Source organism: Papaver somniferum, unplaced genomic scaffold (genome assembly GCF_003573695.1).
Source record: "Papaver somniferum cultivar HN1 unplaced genomic scaffold, ASM357369v1 unplaced-scaffold_18, whole genome shotgun sequence".
Classification (NCBI taxonomy): Eukaryota; Viridiplantae; Streptophyta; class Magnoliopsida; order Ranunculales; family Papaveraceae; genus Papaver; species Papaver somniferum.
The window spans coordinates 7188737-7209512 of record NW_020627707.1 but is presented as its reverse complement, the minus strand read 5'-3'; the positions used below and the strand labels follow the sequence as shown (position 1 = coordinate 7209512).

General features: G+C 37.3%; 2 protein-coding genes across 2 annotated transcripts; both read right to left on the bottom strand.

Moving 5' to 3' along the window:
• Nucleotides 1–456: 456 nt before the first annotated feature.
• On the bottom strand, nt 457–2272 carry LOC113338068 (putative Peroxidase 48). Its single transcript, XM_026583587.1, has 4 exons — nt 1938–2272; nt 1612–1800; nt 1249–1414; nt 457–1110 (listed from the first exon to the last, which is right to left on the bottom strand). Exons 1-4 carry the CDS (start codon nt 2235–2237, stop codon nt 698–700), a joined length of 1068 nt encoding a protein of 355 aa, XP_026439372.1. The 5' UTR covers nt 2238–2272; the 3' UTR covers nt 457–697.
• Nucleotides 2273–9728: 7456 nt separating this feature from the next.
• LOC113338042 (beta-glucosidase 22-like) lies at nt 9729–13991 on the bottom strand. Its single transcript, XM_026583563.1, has 13 exons — nt 13674–13991; nt 13468–13531; nt 13103–13161; nt 12430–12505; nt 12273–12344; nt 12094–12181; nt 11734–11995; nt 11426–11541; nt 11132–11352; nt 10961–11001; nt 10786–10873; nt 10423–10522; nt 9729–10290 (listed from the first exon to the last, which is right to left on the bottom strand). The coding sequence occupies exons 1-13, from the start codon at nt 13896–13898 to the stop codon at nt 10056–10058; spliced, it is 1647 nt and encodes a 548-aa protein (XP_026439348.1). The 5' UTR covers nt 13899–13991; the 3' UTR covers nt 9729–10055.
• Between the last annotated feature and the right edge of the window lie 6785 nt (nt 13992–20776).

Here is a 20776-nt window from a genome sequence, read left to right as displayed (position 1 = left end):
TTTTCTTTTTCTGATCCAAAAAAAAGAAAAGAAAAAGAATTTGTTCTAAGTTGGTCTTGGATTTCTTTCACTTATTGAGGCATTGCATTCTATTGCTGACTCTATAGTTAATAGTAGAAAAGCTTGGGATGTGAATTTTACCAATCTTTCTGACACTCATTGGAAAGAATTTCGACAGCAACAAGAACAAGGAGAAAATGCAGTGCCCGATACCACCAAGGAGCAAAGAAAGTGGCTGAGCTATAATGCTTACAGGTCTCCCTTCGCTTGTTGCATTCGCCCTGGCTGTAGAAATCCAGACAAGGCGGCGGTTCTTCAACTATTTAGCGCTGCTATGCCATCCGTTAACAAGGTGGTTAGTCAGCATTAAGATCATAACTTCTTTAATCTAGACAAGTTTTTGCTCACCAGGAAGGAATGATACCAAAATCTGTAAGGTAGCTTGGATTTGGAGCAGATATTCAAAATAAGTGTTTATTTGAAATTTTAGCCCATGAGCAGAGTCTAATTGCACTTCTGGTTACAATAACACCAATTGTTGTAAAAGTGCCAAGGAAAATGATTTTCATACCCTAATCTAAAAGAGAAAGAAAAACTAAAAACAACAGAAAATACAATATGGTCAAACTAAGCCAACTTCAGACTGAACACAAGCAACAAAAGAGTTACCCTCCTCTAATGCACCCACCATCCCTGATCATAATGTGGAGGAACAATGGACTCGAATCTGTCCCATTAGCGGTCCTGTAAGTACTCCATTGTTTGAAAGCTTTATCATTGCGTTGGAGAAATCCTTTACAAACAAGAAAGTGTTTGCCACGTATGCTCTTACCCAGCTTGCAGTGTTTTCGACAGTCATCAGTTGCTGATCAGACGGAAGGATACTTTTATTCTGGATTAAGCTTTGATAAAAGTGAGTCCCAAACCCTGTCTCTGGTGCTCCGTCGCTCTTCATATCAATGAATTCTGAGCTGGAGTTATTTTCACATTTCCGTGTCATAACTTTCAGGAACTCACGTTCTACACTGGGGTCTGGTTGGCCGGTACCATTGAAGTTGGACATTCTTTCAGTTAGGAAACTGCAGTGAACTGCACCAATGCTGTGAGCACCTGTATGAGAATAACCAAACATTGTGAGCCAATTTTGTCTAGTTAGCACAAATCCAATTTACACAATAACAACTGGATTACTTTGTAAAGTGAAAGTAATCCGGAGGAAGATTGTCAATTAGGGTTTAGTAAATTTACCCAATAGACTGACTGTTTCTTGTTCATTGAAGTTTCTTTGGAGAAACTTTGCCAAGATGACAGATAGATTATCAGTTGGTGCTGGAAGCTCCATTAAAGCAGTTTGTGGGTAAGATACAAGACTGTCTCTCCTTCCTGTAGGAAGTGGATAGAAAGGTCCACCACTCTGTAATTCCAACAATCCACAAAAACGAAAACCAAAATCAAACTCAAGAAGATGAAACCAACATCAAACTCAAAACCCAAGAAAATGAAAAGATAATCAAACCCAAAATTGATGAAGAAAATGAAACCAAAATCAAACTCAAAACCCTAGAAAATGAAAAGATTATGAAACCAAAGTTGAATGGAAGAAGGAATTACCAGAACAACACTATCTCTTGCAGCAATAACCAGAATATCAGAGCAAGAAACAACACCAGGACAAACCGATTCCACTCTGGATTTAATATTGTCGACTACATCAAATCCTTTCAACGATTGATTGGGTATTACATCTTTCTCAGCTTCTACTCCATTCGTAGAGTTCAACAGCACAGATGCATCACATCCCTTGAAACAACAACAAATCGAAGATCAGAATTACACTAAAATCAAAAACAACAAAACCAAAATCACAAATACATCAAAATCAAAATTACCCTAAAATCCAAGTCAAAATCAAAAGCATAGTTAGTTAAGAATCTTACCCCAATGAAGCAATCATGGAAGAGTAATCGAACAAGTGCCGGAGCAACAGCAGATTCATTGTCGTAGAGTTGAGAAAGTGTAGATCTAATTATCTTCTCGGCATTTGGACATGAATTGCGGTAAAAATCGAATTCAAGAGATTGATTAGCAGAGAAAGTGAACGTCTGGTCTCCAACCAAGGAATTAAACCAAAACGATGATGATGTTGGTGATGATGATGAAATTACAGTAGAATCTTCTGTGATCACCGAGAGAATTACAGATACAGAAAACAATATCAGAATCCATTTCTTCAACATCTCTTCTCTCTCTCTAATTTTGTTTGCAGAAAAAAGAAGAGATTAAGGGTTTTTAATAGGTTTTTTTCTTTTTCAGGGAGACGTAAATACCCTCCAACTGATTCTGTACGGAGGGGTGCTGGCGGGATATTCTCGTTTTTCCCGCCTTTGGTAGTGTAACACGGTTTTCTCTTCTTTTCTCTTTTTACGGGAAGATTCTGTGCCCCTGCTGTATATTGGGCGGACCTGAAAATTGTTTTGCCTTTATGAATGTATGTCTATGATTTTTAATTTGGGTTTCGCCTCGCCCTGTCCAGATATATATTTAGAAAAATGTATTTGTTGTGGATTGGCTTTGCCTCGCCCCGCGGTTTAGGATTTCATGCGTGTGCTACGCATCGGGCATGGCGTACGTAACTCGACTCTTTGTATAAGAAATTTAGAACGAACTTTCCAAAAGGCAGTCTTTGAGATGTTAAACTTGATTTTCACATAGTTGAAGTGAATCCGTAAATTTATGGGGACTGTAAAATATAAGATGATTTGGAGCACTATTTGGTGATTGGTGAGTTAGTTTGAGCAGTAGAGTTAAACCCCTCAAATTGTAAGATGATTCCTTGCATGCTTACACAAATATCAGGATGCATGCTTTACAAAATTTACCATCTTGCTGTGAGAGGAGTTCCGTAACTGAAGTTGTAGCCGTTGACTCGGCTTATTTATCTTCTTCTGGTACTAAAATATCTGAACACAACTGAACCATTATTTTGCTGATGAAACATGTAACCAAAAATATTTTTTGAAAATTTAATATACAAAAGCATTGTTCCTCTCTGATACTGGCCCCGCAGTTGAAATGTTCATATATTTGGAAACAAGAAAATCATAAAATACTATTGTTGATGGTGGTTTTTAGTTCAGGACTAAAATTGTAAAACCCTTTTATTTAATATGCTGTCACTTTGCAAAGAGACAGAGCCATGAAAAAGTGATGAATGTCTAACCTTGTTACTGACGCATTTATTGAGCAATTCAATATATTTACATGAAATTTATTCAGAATGGTGCATGTAGTAATAATCCCAAATATTCTGTAAATTTCAACACCATGCCTGTATTATTCATCAATGTAAGGCTCATTGGATACTTTCTGTGCTATGTTCCCCGGCTGAACCCTTAGTATTGATATGACATGACAATTAATGTTAAGTAGCATGAATTTCCCGAAATATCAAAATTAAGGTCTGCATAAAGTATTCAGTCAAGAGATGCACTAACTGATCTCTGAAAATAAAAAGAACTCCGTGTCAACACACATAACTCATCAAATTTAATCATAATTCACAACTTTCGAATATCAACCTAATTAATTTGCAAAAATTAGGTCTTGCGCCCTGCACAGTATATCAGACCCAGCTGGTCGAAATTAAATCTGGGCAAGCTAGGCGATTGATCCGCCATGGATTAGTAGGTGCAAATTCCTACCCGAAATCAGAAAACGAGGAATAAAAGAGGAGACGCAACAAGGGGAAGTGTGGCCATGTTATAGGCCGGCCAGCGCCACCTGCAGATGGCCACGCCCCCACGCTGCTTTCCGGCCCTCCTCTTACCCATCGACGGTCACTTTAAATGTGCCACGAGCACTAGAGGTGTAGCCGCGCCCTATGTTTGGCCGACCCCTTTTCCTGGCCAATCACGTCACTTTAAACTCGCCACCATGCATTAAAGGCCAAACGCACCCTGCCACACCTCCATGTTAATTGGCATGCCAAACGCACCCTGCTACACCTCCATGTTAACTGGCATGCCAAACGCGCCCTGCCACGCCACCATACTAATTGGCACGCCATCATGCCACAAATGGCGCAACTGTGTGCTAACCCACTTTATGTTTGTGGCCAACGCCATAACGGACTCCAATTAGGGTTTTATGATCGAAACTAGAGCTGGCAAACGGGCGGGACGGGGCTGGCTTGTGACCAACCCGCGGGTTACGTGTTAATACAAGCCTAAGCTTGCGGGTTGAGATTCTTCACGGGTGGTCATTTATCCGACCCGCGCCCGTCCCGGGTAAAGCTTGCGGGTTCACGGGTGCTCACGGGTTAACTGGTTTTTGTTGAGTCAACTCGCCAGAAATCGAGAATTACATAAACAGAAATTGAAAAATACATATACATCCAACAAAACTATTATAGTACATGCATTTCAAACAACAGCAAACCCCGATTCCATGTTCATCTTCGTCTGCAGATCTGTAGAAACCACCGGTAGCAACAGCTTCACCGATTAACTGGCTGTGGACGAGGCAATGAAACTTTCCTAGAATTCATCCAGACTCGAGTTTAAATCAGTACACTTGAAAGTTCTCAAACACACACTACTAACCTGTAGAAACGAGTCTAAACATCAGCTACCATCAAAATTACAGTAGGGAATTCAACAAACACAACCATAAATCTAAAACAAAATGAATTCAATCACTACAAAATTTTATGATTTCATCACATTAAACCCTATTATAATTCTATCACAAAACCCAGAACTAACACTAACTATAAAGAATGATCATAATGTCTCTTTGGGGAATTTAAACAAACAGTTATCATCAACATACATGAAGTTATGGAAACACACAGAATATTATCAAATAAAGAATAACAAAACCATGAACAATCTAAGAATTCAATCCATACTTTTTTTTCCAATTCACAAGATTCAAGATAAACCCCTACTTCTATTAATTCAAAGAACATTTTTACTCAAAAAGAAATTAAATTTAACAGGAAAACTCAAAAACTTATGTGATGAATACAAGAAGAAAATGACAATTAAAATGGAATTGCTCACAGTAAATTTGTTTGTGAATCTTGATTTTACTCCAAATATTACAGTAGGAAATTGGGAAAACTCTTAGTAGTTGAATAATACTCTCAGAAAAGAAGCATTTTATTACTGAGAGATGAACCCTAAAACCTAAAGAACAATGGAGGTTAAGCGGTTTTAGGGATTTGATGGATAGGAGAAATGGGATTTCCTGTGAAAGAATGGATTTAAGGGTTTTTGAGATTCTTGATATTCTGAGAGAGGGACAGAGTCCGGTTCTCCGTTTGAGCGAACAAACAGTATGTGCCTTGATTTTTCCAAAGATTCAACTTGGTTCTCAGTATCCAAAGATTATCCAACTTCCAGAGAATCGTGCCAAATGATTTATTGTTTATCCGAGATTCAATTCACAACTGAAGAACGCAGAAGAAGGGAAGGAGCGGCAAGGAGGAGCAGAAGAAGAAAAGAGAGAGATAAAAAAGAAAGATATCTCTTCATTTAGTTTTAGGGTTTCGCCTTTTATACCTTAATCGTGTGGATGTGATTAACCCTAGATAATCCTACGGACATGATTATATAAAAATTACTAATTAGTTATTGTGGACGGGTCTACGGGTTGTACCCGCAGTTTCACGGGCCGGGACGGGTTAACCCGTTTATTCACAAGTCGGCATTTCTCCAACCCGAACCCGGCTTGTTTAGAAACCAGCCGAGCCGGGTTCGGGTTTTTACGGGCCGGACACGGGTTAACTCACGGGTTTTAGCTTGTTTGCCAGATCTAATTGAAACACGACTTTTGCTTCAGTAGCATTAGCCGAAACCCTAATTTTTGGTCATAGCCCAGAACTACGCCACTTTGTCCCCACAACATGCCACGAGCCACTTTAGCCTTTTCCATGCCGCCAAGCCCTAACTTTGGCCACAACACCAAACCCTAGCCTTGGCCACGGCGTCAAGCCCTAACTTTGGCCACGGTGCCAAACCCTAGCATTGGCCATGCCGCCAAGCCCTAACTTTGGCCACTACGCCAAATCATAGCCTTGGCCATGCCGCCAAGTCCTAACTTTGGCTACGACGCCAAACCCTAGCCTTGGCCATGCCGTCAAATCCTAATTTTTGCCACGATGCCAAACATTATCCGTGACCATGCCGCCAAGCCATAACTTTGTCCACGACGCCAAATCCTAGCCTTGGCCATGCCGCCAAGCCATAACTTTGGCCACGAAGCCAAATCCTAGCCTTGGCCATGCCGCCAAGCCCTAACTTTGGCCACGACGCCAAATCCTAGACTTAACTTTGGCCACGACGTCAAATCCTAGATTTGGCCATACCATAATGCCACAGGCGCGACAATGCTAATATACCATTAACAGGTGCCAACGGAATGTGGCCATAATCAACGAGCTCTCTCTCTCTTGAATTACAAGCTTAGCCATCCAAATTCTCCATAGAATTGAGCGGCCTATGGTAAGTCTTAGGGGACCAACCAAGACTAACGTAATAGCACCACACGCTATTCTCCCGCGACAAGTCTCCTAACTTTGAATTTCCACACATGGCCACCTGCTAGCATACAATTAATACTCGATACATCAAACATGTCACAAACTGGGGGATGTTCATCAGGGTATTGGTATGGCGGTTTACAGTGTGCGACGTGCAACACGCCCATTATAAGAAAGTGTCAGGAAAACGGGAAATTAGTGACGGCAAGAGGTAGTGGGTGTAAACTAACCCGTTTCCTTCATAGTGAAAACGTGGTTTCTTGCATTTACACATTACCCCCACTTCTCCATCACTCAATCATTCTCACTTCCTACGAGACCAGGGTGCGTTCAATTATGACTTGTATAAATAGGTTTATACCTATTTCGACCAGAACAACAATTTTGGTTAACAACAACACAAGTAGTGTTATCAACACAGTATCGAGAAAACCAAAGAACTGATAGCTTACATTCCGCAAGCCAGTTCCATATTCTGATACAAGTCATAAAATAGCCACACCTTCAGAGTTAACCACTCTGATCTCAACACCGTTCTGCTTCCCTCCCTAAGATCAACCCTTCTCCTTCACTTTGTGACCGAAGCAAGATTGGAACGACCATTTCTTGGTTTAGGCCAAGATTGTACAGATTGATCTCTTGAATCTAAAGTACTCCCGTGCAGTGCATTTGTTTGGGGGTTTGGATTCGTTTCTCAACAGCACACCCAAATTTACCAAAAACAACAGAATCAGTTTTTACCCCAAAACAACTGTTGCTCATCCGAATTAATCACCGAGATCAGCTGGTTTGCAGATTCAAAATTAAGTGTTCTTTCTTAAATGAATGGTTAAAGAATTAGAGTTGCATCTAGGTTTCTTCAAATACATTTACTCACTCGCTCGGCTGAGCACTGCCCCAAAATAGTTTAGTGATGTTCATTATCTACCGATTATGGTTGCATATTATAGTTTCGTCATGTTCATTTACTCACTCACTCGCTCTGCTGAGTGCTACTTAGGTTGCATAAAATAGTTTCGTGATGTTTATTATCTATCGGTTCCACAATCGGTAGCTTAGTGATGTTCATTATCTACCGATTATGGTAGTTGCCCCAAATTCAAAATTTTCAAAAACCAATGGAATTTTGAATTTCCCTATTTTCACAATCAGTAGTTTCGTGATGTTTATTATCTACTGATTGTAAAATCGGTAGTTTCATGATGTTCATTATCTACCTATTGTGGTAGTTGCTCCAAATTCAAAATTTTCAAAAACTAGTGGAATTTTGCATTCCTCTATTATTACAATCGGTAGTTCCATGATGTTTGGAATTAAAAAGTCGCCCCGAACTCTTTCAGGGTCGCCCCTAAAAATGCGAGGATTTTTTAGTGGGTCATTGTTAAAAGATAAAAAAAAATTCACCTAAAGTTCATCTATGGTGGGTTTGTTCGAAGAATCCACGATTTCACGGAATTTATAATCTCATGGAATTACAAAATCTGGACTCATGTAAATCCCTTGTGTGTTTAGTAGTAATTCATTTAATGGTAATTCATTTGAAATTCCTAGGATTCATAGAATTATCTTGTTTTAAAGTCCACATACTGTTTGATGCTACCCTAAGAATCTTAAATTTGTATATATACAGGATTTAGAGTTAAAAATAGTGGGTCCATAAATCCCTTAACAAGTTTCCCAACAAATCTTAGGGGGAGAGGTCGGACTCCATATAAAGGATTTGCTTGAAAACTGATTCTCGTGGGAAACTTGATTCTGAGGATTTGGGAAACCAAATGTACTGACGGAAACATAATTCCACCAAATCCCTTAGACCCATAAATCCCATCTTTAATAAACCCGCCACTAAAATTTTCGTAGTCTTACCTAATAAATTTTGTTAAATTTAGAAACAAATGATAATGTGGACTTAAAACTCAGGGTCGTGGTGAAAGTCTAATCTAAAGTTTCTCATTTACCCCAACTCTGTCATGACGTCATTTTTTATGACCTTCATCTTTGTATTGGAGTTGAAATTTTGGTGGAGACGATATTAAATTGTAGGCGTCATGCAATTTTAAAACCTTGACCCCTTAAACTGAAGATGCTCTAAGACAAGTCATATTTCAAGGTCGATCAGGTAATCTTTAATTGGCTCTCCCACCACTTAAGACTTAATTAAAAGAAATCACTAACTAATTTGATGCTTCGTTTTAACGAGTGATAACTTTGAAATAAGACCTAACATGACCAGTTAGTCAGGTCTTTTGCGAGGATATGGGCATGTGGAAGAAGTAGCATATTGTTGCTTATTGTTCAAAATCTTTCCAGAACCTAATGAATGTACGTACTACAAATCTTAAGGCGGAAGAATTCCATCTTCCGAGTTCAACGACACATATGCACTTGAAATTGATTATAGAAGATCAAGTTTAATGGTAGGAGACAAAATAGATTATAAAACATAATTCATAATTTCATTAAACGCGGTTTGGAATCACGTTCAATCTTGGGCCACAAAATTGACGGTCAAAAAGAGGCCAGCAGATTTATAAATAAAATCAATCACCAGATTGAACACAATTCGGAATAGCGTTTAACGCTACTTAAAATACCACATGTTTAGATTCTGAGGTATCTTCTATGAAATCATGGAACATGCTTTGGAAAAAATATGGACAACCCAACTAAAAAGCTATTAGACTTGACATTCAATAATTATTCCAAGATTATAATAGCTTGGATGTCATCATAAGACTTGCCCAATACTATGTATACAATATTAAATGTTTAAATGGATCTGATTTTTCCTTCCAAAACCTTGGGAAAATTGACCACAATTATTTTCCGCATCGGTAGGAAATAGTTCAAGTTCAAGGCCAGAGTTTTTGTTTTGTTTTGTAGGCAACTAGGCATCAAGTATGATACCTACAAATCTGGGAATAGTAACATGCCAAGTCATGTAAATCTTGAGCAACATGCCAAGTCAAAAGTTACAGAAATTTTTCTTCTTATCAAAAAAACTTTGATTCTTTGGTTTTTTGATAAGGAAACATTTAGAGGCTATAATGTAAATCAGACTATTCTCAATTGGGATTTAGTTCTTCACAATCGATGATGAGTCGAACTCATGTATCTTTTTTCTTCTTTTTTTTTTAATATAGTAACCTTTTTCCTTAAAAAAAGAAAAGAAAAAACTTACATATGAGAGATCAAATAGACAATAAGTGATGGTATTGATAATTAAATACTTCTCTCATTTTATTGGGGTTACATTAATAATAATGTCTAACGAGTATTATCATCAATGGCAGAAACACTCCCGTATGATTCTTATATTCTTATTAACCAAACTTCTCATATTCTCCATATTGGAAAATAAATTTTACTATGCATATGTAAAGTCCATGCATGGCTTATGCCTAGATAAGGTCCATGAAAAAGGTACTGAATCGCTAGTAACAATGAGGGTAGTGTCACGAACTTAATATACCTGGTTTCTGATGACAAGCTTCCTAATACGCACAACTTTCTAATCTGAGAACTTAGAAATTTCATCAGTTTGAAGAGAAATGACGCTAGTTTTCTTATACCCTCCCTTGAGAAAATTGGAATACCAATGTGCTGAAAGTTTTGGATATCTCTTCAATTCCGGGTCATTGACCAAATCTACATAGTAAAGGCCAAAGTTCGATCTGTAGCCGTCTAACAATTCGAATGAGTCTATAAAACTCCATGTGAAGTAACCTTTTGTGTTGGATCCGTTCCTGATACAAAAAAAATTATAATGGTAAGTGAAAGGGAATTCGATAGGAAGCAACGTTTTAAACCAGGAAATTAAGTTTAGATTGTGTTTCAAATTAATGAGGTAAAGCAGAGTTAGTGAAGTAAGTTGGTACCTCAAAGCATCAAGCACACCTCCAATGTAACCCTTCAAGTAGTTCACTCTCGATGTATCATTTATTGACTTGTCACGTGGTGCTGCTAAGAGCCTTTGACCTGTATCACACCAAAAGTTGGATACATACTTGGATGTGGCAACTAAATAACTTGTCAAACTCATTGGGCATAAAAACTGCTAAGACTATATTTTGGCCAAGTTGTATCCGATGAACAAGACAACCATGAAGGTTATTGATTGGAGTCATTGGACGCTTAACGACATGAGAATGATAAATGTGTTGCAAATGTTACCCTGGTGAAGTTAATAAGAATCTAAGGAAATAGAGAAATCAGATGATGGGACTTATGGGAATTCATACCATTTTCATGAATATATATGGGAGGATTCCCGTAATCTTGCTTAAAATACTCCAGAAGTCCTTGCAACCCCGACGGTGTAACAGGGAACTGAATTCCGAAAACATGGCAAACACAGAATCAGTGAAGATAACATACAAAAATCTTGTATAAAACATTAATATATTGTTTTCTTACTTGATCGGGCAACACTGATCCTTTACCAGTCGACCAATTAGCTGCATTAAAGTATTCAAAGGATAAAACATTCAATTAGTCTCCAAACTATAAGATTAACTTGAAAAGGGAACTCTCCAAATTTATCCCATGAAAGAAGAGGTTTATTTTGTATCAGCAATGTCAACTTACATACGAACTGCACAGCCATATCCATAGATAAATCTCTTTGTTGGATCTTTAGGCTTTCCGGATTGTCCTTTACGTTAGACGAAGCATAATGGTTCAATCCAAAGAAATCACATGAGCCGCTAACAAGTTTTGCTTCATATGAGGTGAAAGAAGGAAGTCTTGAGCCAACATTTCTCTTCATTATTTCAGGATAGTCACCATAAACACAAGGACTAGCAAACCTGAAAGTAGAATTAACTTTACAAATCCTAATTCCCAACCTAACTTATGTTTATGTTTTGTTGAAAGACTTACCAACCCATATAGAAATCGTTGGCCCTTTGAGTTGCTGCAACATCTTCAACTGAGTTTGTTTGGGGACTTAAACCATAACCGAAGAGGTTGATTCCTATGAGCCCATGTTGTTTAGCCTGCATCATCATTATCGCAAAATTATGAAGAATCACCACGAAACATGTTTTAAGTATGAATTCCATGTTAAGTCATCCAAATTACATAAGTGTCTATCACAACCTGCATAAAAATGTATTGATAAATATATAGAGATTAATGTTTTTTTGAATATTGTATTGTTTGCGAGGATATTGAAAGGTAACAAATACCTGGTACTTGTTTTTGTACAATCTTGCTACTGATGCATGAGCTAGAATACAATTATGCGCAACTAGGTAAGGCTCTGTTGTGGAATCTCCACCATTTGTACAGTTGAAGATCCCAAATGGTGAGGAACATCTTTGCGGCGGCAGAAATCCCAAGTCGTAGGCTCCCATAACGAACACATTAGGCTCATTTATTGTGGTCCAAGTCGAAACTCGGTCACCAAATTCTTTAAAACAGATTTCAGCGAATGCTGTGAAGTCTTTCCTGCATTGTTACACACCATAACAAACATTAATCAAGTATCAATGGAGTGCTCAACAGAGGGAAGTTGCAAGTTACATAAAGATGAGCCAGAGAGCTACACAATCTTGCGGCTTAACCATCCTCCGTATTCGTCTTCGAGTGGCTGAGGAAGATCATAATGAAAAAGTGTAACATGTGCTTGAATTCCTGATCAAAGATAAATTCGCGAATATGAGTACACTTATTTTAAAATGACCAATTTAATCCGAACATGTAACGAAACAACTAGATTGTTTACCATGGCTGATTAGTTCATTGATGAGGTTGTTATAGTACTCTAAACCCTTTGGATTAACAGGTCCTCTTCCATCTGCATATGTCCACCTCATTAGGACACCCTATAGTTTCATTTCAAATGATTGACTAATTGATTGAGTTAACTAATATGAACATACTTGGTATAAGCCTTGGCCATGAGATAGAAAATCTATAGGCTTCTAAACCTGTGTCCACCATGAGTTGAACATCTTCCTGCAAGAGTAATTAAAACAAGAAGAGTTAGACAATTCACCACGTCTGTATGGTAAAATCTAAATTAAAAGCTAAACTTTACTTTGGCTTTAGATATGGGGAGTCATTGCTGGGCATGAGCATGATGCTAGGCTAGTTTTCAAATCCATCCTTGTAGTGAAACTAACTCGACGAGTGAGCCCCATATACTAGGCAAGTTCTCAAACCTAGCCTCGTCTTTAAGCCATTTATCAAACTTAGCCTCGTCATTAGGCCAGTTCTCAAAACTAAACTCAAGTTTAGGCTAGTTCTCTGATCTGGTTCTTGTCATATTGCCAAATTTGGCAATTGCTATTTGAGAATGCTAAATTTGCAACTATAGCATACATGCTACGATTTATCTTTAGCAAGGACTACTGTGAGCAAAATTATAACATGCATGCTAGTTTTTGTAAACATTGTGGATGATCTTACAGGATTACATCTAAATGCATTCTCCTTAAAATACAATTGGCAACTATAAGAAGTCGAGAGTATACGTCATCGACTACTAGTATTGGTCAGACAGTGTCATCGCAATTGCACTTTAAATTTTAGAAAGAGGAAAGCAGTACATACCTTATATCTGTGGTATTGATCAATAGCTATGTCGCCTGTGCTTTTGTCCGGCATTTTTCCTGAAATTAAATTTTTTCACGGATTACAACAGCCTATTACATGTATGATGTACCAATATCAAGAAACTATGGAAAATAGTTGAACACATACTTTAAATATATGTCTATTGCAAATTTGCAACATGTTTCACATGCTAACAAGTGTCTAGTGGTACGATTCATTATCTCCTAGGGTGTGAGAGGCCCCCGAGCTCATGGCGAGAGTTGTGAAATTGTTAAGTGTAAATTAAAAACTAAGTTCTTGAATTGAATTACACAAATAACAAAACCCCCCTTCTTGTTTTTTTAGGAGAAATAGAGACTAACCAGCATGAGTATAGGTATCCCATACGCTCGGAGTTCTTCCATCCTCATTAACTGCTCCTTCTATCTAATTACAAAATTAAGATGTAAATGTAGCTTATCAGCCAAAAAACGAAATGCGGGAAGTCAGATATATATATATATATATATATATATATATATATATATATATATATAAGTTTGTAGAATATAAAAGAGAGGGTACATACCTGATAGGATGAGCTTCCAGAACCAAAAACAAAGTCAGTTGGGAAATCATTCCTGCTGAAACCATTATTCCCATTCTGGCAACTACAGAATCCCACAAAACTTGCAAGTACATGAAGAAGAAGAATAACTAAAGAAGTACGCATATCTCTTTCTTTCTCTTCCAGTACTGTCTTTTTTTCATCATCTCTCTCATGAACTGTAATATAGTAGTACCTTATCTTCATATGCCACTTTTAGATTCTCTGGCTGGGAATTAAACACTCATTGACTCTCTCCCCAGCACTCAAAAGATACCTTCTTTTCAAGGAATCAAACAAATGACTAGAAGAAAAAAAGTGTAGAAGAACTGTTCATTTGTTGGTTCTTGGCTCTTTTTGTTTCTTTTTGGCCATGTAGAAGGATATGTACTAGCACTCAGTTTTGAACCACTCAAAAATAAAAACGTTACGTGAGACACCCGTAAAAACAAGTCGACTAGGAAATCTAACAAAAGTGGTCGACTAGAAAACAAGTCGACCATAAAAAACAAATTTGAACCAACCACAAAATTTTTATTGAATAGGTTAAAGAGATCTGACAAAGCAATGTAAGAATGAGAACTTCTGCCTTCTTGAGGATATAGTTGAAAAATTGTCTTTCAGATGATACGATGATCAAGTCAACCTACAGGGGCTTACCAAATTCCGCGACGAGTTGCAAAAACTTGGTGGATTTGATTTGGTTCCGGCAATTCCTTGCGGATATTGGAAATTAGTAATGGTAACCTTATACGAGCAGCATTCAAAAATGAGTATGTCGACTACACTCACGTGTTATGGCTAGTCTTGAAAGAAGTGCCGGCAGCCATGGAATTATTTTTCATGTGTCCTATGATGGCTTAGCAACCTCGTTGGAGACATGATTAACTTTAGATTTGAGTGCTCAATGTTAGTATACGCAAGACCATGCTTAGATTAGATATTCAGTTAGAAAAGCAACTCATTAATCAGTTAGAAAAGCAACTCTAATGTATACAAAATTATATAGAGCTAGCAAAAGCTGATTTTCACTTTCGAAAACTTGGAATATTAACCACAGTTTTTTTTCACCATTCCCAGGCCAAACTTTGTTTTAATACATCAGGCATGATCCTGCTAATATCTCTTGTACATTTTGAGCAAAATGCTAACAAACACAAAGTTAACAAATCATCAAAATAAAATTACATTAAATTTTATTATATACACCGTGCAAATTACGATTAGTAAAATACTTACATCGTACGAGCGGTCAAATATACAATAAACACCGTTTTCAATTAAGTAATGACGATGAATAAGATTGTCTATCAACGAGTTTTACGTTTACCATTGTTACTGGAAGAAGAACTCCCGTAAGATTCTTGGTCACTATCTCCTTCATTCTTTTGCTTCTTCCGCTTCTTCTTGGATTCTTTTCTTTTCACGCGCTGCTTCAACTCTTTCCATAATATATGAAAACATAATCGAATTTGGAACATAACTTTAAAAAAAGATCAAGAACCATAGAAACAACCAGTCTTATATAGATTGCTTTTGTTGTAGAAAGAAAACAGGTGTATTAGGCTGGAAATTAACTGGTTTTGACCATAGTTAGGGTGAAAATTGACTTTTTTAGTTATTGACTTTTGAATATTAGTAACTAATGAAAGTTTCTGGTAGTTTTCTTTGCATTATTGTCGTCCAGAGATAAGACTGTGAGACCATCCACGTACGACAATGGTTGTCAAAGAAAAAAAAAAAAAACCAATTTTTAGTTTTAGCGCTGTTTTTTTTTGGCAAAATGCAGGAAACTGGCGGTATTTCATTTTGCGCTCAGTGGCAAAGCGGTGTAAGTGATCCTCATGGCCGGCCAAGAATATCAAAATGCAACTGGTGCGGCACATCCCTTTAGAGCAATTCCTATGAGAATGAACAAACCCATTCATTTGTTGAGCCAGGTGGACGGTCAAACTAGGTTTTCCACTATGGTAAAACATTGAGCGTTAGATCAATAGGCGTGCGATTCAGGTAAAAGCGCTAGCGTCCCTAGATCGAACGTTGACGTTGGAAAAAAAAACGCTTGCGTCAGAAGAACCAACGCGGCGTCTTAAGATATAACGACGACGTTTTTGCTTCTAACGCCAACGGGTAGTTTTTTAAAATTCGAATTTCACTTTTTACCTCTATAAATTACCACCATCTTCAAACAATTCACTCACACCAAAATTCACTTCAATTTTCTCTTCTAAAATGGCTGAAAAGGCGATCACACTTTTTAGCGATGCAAAACTTGAAGCTGTTGTTTCTAAGATATGTGGGAGTTTTAAAAAGATTGAAAATTGTAAAAGGGAAGTGCAAGTTTTAGAAGTTGCTCCAAGAAAATGTTCCGCTAAAAGGCAAAGAAGAGCTCCAGTTTTGAAAGTCAACAACAAAAAATTCAAAAACAAAGGTGAAACTGTCAAAGAGCGCGTTGAATGGAAAATACGTCAAATGAAGATAAACAGAGGCTAAAACTTGTACTTGATTTTTATTGAAGTTTTTATTATTGTCTAAGTTTATATCTTCTAAAAGAATTGGCAGTAATATCAATGAACGTAAATGTTTATATTTTAAAATAAATTTCCACTTCAGATTAAGTGAAATTTATTACAATTTAAACTTGCAAATAACATCAAACTACATTTTAATAAACCACAACAACAACATAAAACTACATCAAATCCAACGACATTCTCTCTGTAAAGTTCATAGCATTCAAAATGCCTAAACTCTCTCCCGATTTCTTCGGTAAACTTGGTCTGAGCGATGGTTTCCAGTTCTTCATTGGATAATCCAGAATTGCTACGATGAACCATCCACAATATTTCTGTATAATGTTTGACTTCATTAGTGATGAATGCAATTCTTAGTTCTAGGCTCTTACTGTTTCTTATGGCTTGGTACCACGATGCTACAAAATGTCCCAATACTCTTTCCCAGAAATTGTCATTGTTCATTGGTCTCACCATATGAGGTAACCAACATCGAACAAGAGAAACATCATCTTCCATTGTAGATTCCTGCAGCGGCATTCGAGTGCGGCAACGATGTGCTTGAGATGGATCATCTTTTAGAATTCTGAAACACGCTTCATCACGAAAAGGTTTACCGTGAGCTTCCTCCCAATTATCAAGAGTTGTTTGAATCACTTCATCTTCAGTTACATCGCTGAACTTTTCTCGATCAATTTCCATTACCAGAACAACAAATGGCTGCACATCAAGCGTAATAGATTAAAAACGAGCACGCAATCGACGAGCATCTCGGTTTCCTGGATTTCCCGTAAATGAGACGAACATTGAAAAAACGTCCTCCCAAAAAGAACTGTCATGAGAAATAACAACACCAGTGATTACCCTATGAAAGAAATATGTTTTGCATAGAGTTATATCCTCTTCTTGAGTAAACTTGGGACCACAATTTCTAACATACATTTCTGCAAAGGGGGAGAGATTTAGGAAAAAAGAAGAAGAAGAAGATGTGATTTGGGAGATGGGAGGAATGAAATTTATAGGTCGAAAAAGAAAAGTTTTCCGTTGGAAATGGAAATTTAGTCGTTGCCGTTTGTAGTAAAACCGCCCGCGACTTTCCTTTGAGCGTCCGTTTGAATTACCAACGTCTATTTTTTATTATAAATGCATCACTAGGTTTTATTCTAAACCAAACCAACCGATTTCTTTGTCATCATCCACCATGTTTTCTAAAGGCAAAGCGAAGCAAATATTATGTGTCGAAGCAAAAGAGGTTTCTCCATTATGTTTCATGGATAACCACAGTCTTATGCAATGTCCTTGGATATATTCAAAGTGTCCGCTTAAAGGTTGTTCACGCATCAGAATGGTGATTGAATCACAACAGCAAAAGCTCAGGTATTTCCAATGTCAAGATCCTAATTATTCATAGGAACCACATATGCTAGATGATGCTATGAAGATTAAAAAAGAAGAAGAAGAAAAGATTGCAACACTCTGCAAAAACTTCAAACTTGAAGCCAAATTGAAGAAGGAGTTATTACACTGCAAGCATTGTGGATATGGAGATCACGAATACAAACATTGTCCACAGAGAATCAGTTCATGCTCAAAGCCCGGTTGCAGGACTTTTATGTATTTGCGGACTTCTTCTGAAGAAGACACATATGGAAGGCATTTCTGGGAATGTCCCAGGTGTTTTTTGGTGGAGTGGGCTGATTGAAGTTGTAGGACAAATCGATTCACTATGGTATTATGTTATTTAATTTGTTGTTTATTTTGTTTTATTACGATTATCTAAAACCATCAATATCAAGTAATTTTAAATTTTTCCTCGATTAAACATTGCACCATCAATTTCATAAATAAAAACATACTGCATTGAACAACCACACCATACATGAGAATAAAAGAAATACATCAGATTAAAACAACTGCTACATAGGTGGCGTCAGTTCTCGGCGGGTGGTGGAATTCCTAGGGCGATGTAGGGATCGTATTTGTTGAGCACCCTAAGAATGTTGAAACAAGCATGGAAGTCGAAAGGACGACCGCGGTGAGATGCTTTCCACATCGCTAGAGTTCTGGGTTCCACTTCATGTTCGGCTTCACCGTTGAGCTTATTTTTGTGATTCTCCATTAGTTGAGAGATGAACTCCGATACATTACAACTAATTACACTAAAACGATGCGACAGTCCGTGACAATCACGCCTATTAATGTTTATCGTTTCAGCAACGAACATTTCAAAAACTTTCTGCCAGAACGTCGATTGTGATACATTCCTACCGGTAGAAACATCAGTGACAACATCTTGTGTTTGAAAAACGTAGGCTCTGCAAATAGCTAAATCCTTTTGTTGAGTGAATCTAACAAAACGAACTCTGGGAGGAATTTTTGTAGATGATTTGAGAGGGAAAAATGTGTAGAATATGTGAATTTAGAGTTGAAATGAGGAGTATTTATAGATTTCAAAAAATGTAGCCGTTGGATTAAAGGTTTTTGCAGCCGTTCAGATTGAGCCGTTCGCGCCATTGGGTCAGACTCTGGCGTTCTTGTTAAGAACGCGAATGTTACAATTAAACACACACGTTGGAAGTACACACGCTGGCGTTATTTTTTTAGACGCCAGCGTTGGTAGCAAGGACGCCCGTCTTTAACACATACGCGCGCTGGATGTTCTGACTCAATGTTCAAAGCAACAGATTTGTTGATTTGAACATCTATTTTTCATGTTTGTTCATTCCATATGGAGCAAAATGAACAAACTCTGAGTTTGTTCATTCCACAGGAACTACTCTTAGATATCAAACTTGATAGGTAATTTAGCTTATTTTTAATCGCGCAATCATGTTGTTTATGCAAATGGAAAACGTGAATGTTGCTTGGTTTTTATTTCTATTTCCTCGTTGTAAGACTAAAATTTTATTTTGAGTTTTGATAGTGGGTGCTCAGACATAACTCCACCGATCCATACCCATGGACATGTCCGGCCAAATTCCAAAGATTTTTGTTATAATAGGGAAAGCTGATTTGTGAAATCCATGACAGCTTGGAGTTCACCAGGACCTGATGGTTTCCAAGCTGGTTTCTAGCAAACTCAATGGTCTATAGTAGGTGAAGATGGTACTGATGTAGTTCAACACTTCTTTGAAACTGGTTTCATTCCTAAACATCTTAATGAGACCTATATTTGTTTGATACCAAAGGTGAAGGACCCTAAGAAAGCTACTGAATTAATTTGGACCAATTGGCTTATGCAATGTTTCTTATAAAATTGTCTCTAAAATATTAGCTAACATGATTAGACCTTACCTTAAAAAGCTTATTTCTCCATACCAATATGCATTTGTTCCTGGTAGAGACATTCATGATAATATCATCATAGATCATGAAATTGTTCACACTAGTGGGACAATAGCTTTAAGATTAGACCTCTCAAAGGATTTTGACAAACTTGAATGGTCTTTTATTTGAAAATGTTTTCTCATTTTGGGTTTAATGATTCTTTTTGCAATTTAGTACAACAATGTATCTCCACTACTAGCATAAGTGTTTTACTTAATGGTTTTCCCTGTCAAGAATACATATGTAGTTGCAGGAAATCCTACACTACACCCCTCATATGATTTCATTGTTGATCAACTCATTTTTAGGTTTACACTCTTAATTTTTATTGATTAATTTTTGAATGTTCTCACAAGAAAGATAAAGAAGTCAAGAATGATCTCTGCTCTGAACTTTCTCTCTCCTATTTACTTGTTTCTTACTCAAGAAAAATCTCTCCCTCCTTTACAACTCGAATGACTATTTATAAGGAAATACATAGTGGATGACAGCTAATCTGTCCTTTATTTTCGGGTATGGTTTGCGACATTCTCGCAACCTTACAAATGTTAATTTCGCAAGCTCTCTAATTTTCGCAAGACTATCACATCTTTCGCATGATCCTTGCTGACGTCGTTTCTGAAATTGTTCTGCGACGCTATTGTGCTATACCATTGATAACTTCCCTGAGACATAATTGTTGCGAGATTCTGATCCTACATCTTACCTTCAAGAGTTATTAGACTGAGAGATCCATTGTCCCCTTATTTGTTTATTCTAGTTGTGGAATACCTTTTTAGAAGCTTAAGACATGTTGAGTCTAACAAAAAAATTGCAGGAATCAAAGTATCCAGAAGAGCTATTCTGATTACTCACTTGTTATTTGCAGATGAAATTATTATCTTTGCAAAAGATGATAACAACAATATTGATAATATTCTTAGCACTCTGCAGGAGTTTGATAATCTTTCTGGTCAGACTCTTAACTTTCAAAAATCCTGTGTTTATTTTAGTAATAATTTAATTCTAGGTATTTGTGATATTTTGGCTAGAATATTAAACATGAATATTGTGAGTGATTCTGAGACCTACTTGGGTGCCCCTCTTCTTCTAGGTCACTCTAAATTTAGAGATTTTGATCCAATAGCTCAATCTTTTGAAGCTAGACTCAATAACTGGGTAAGTATTACTCTCAATCAATCTGGTAGAAATACCATCATAAGGTCTGTCTTAAACTCCCTCCCAACCTACCAGCTGGGTTGTTTT

What these genes read in the sequence shown, in the direction of transcription:
- LOC113338042 (XM_026583563.1), bottom strand. Translation starts at nt 13,898, where the DNA reads ATGAAGATAAGGTACTACTATATTACAGTTCATGAGAGAGATGATGAA. An exon ending in GGATACCTATACTCATGCTG is followed by an intron (nt 13,162 to 13,467) that starts GTTAGTCTCTAT and finishes ATTTAATTTCAG; the next exon opens with GAAAAATGCCGGACAAAAGC. An exon ending in ATCAATACCACAGATATAAG is followed by an intron (nt 12,506 to 13,102) that starts GTATGTACTGCT and finishes TTACTCTTGCAG; the next exon opens with GAAGATGTTCAACTCATGGT.
- LOC113338068 (XM_026583587.1), bottom strand. Translation starts at nt 2,237, where the DNA reads ATGTTGAAGAAATGGATTCTGATATTGTTTTCTGTATCTGTAATTCTC. An exon ending in TCCATGATTGCTTCATTGGG is followed by an intron (nt 1,801 to 1,937) that starts GTAAGATTCTTA and finishes TGTTGTTTCAAG; the next exon opens with GGATGTGATGCATCTGTGCT. An exon ending in AGAAACAGTCAGTCTATTGG is followed by an intron (nt 1,111 to 1,248) that starts GTAAATTTACTA and finishes ATTCTCATACAG; the next exon opens with GTGCTCACAGCATTGGTGCA.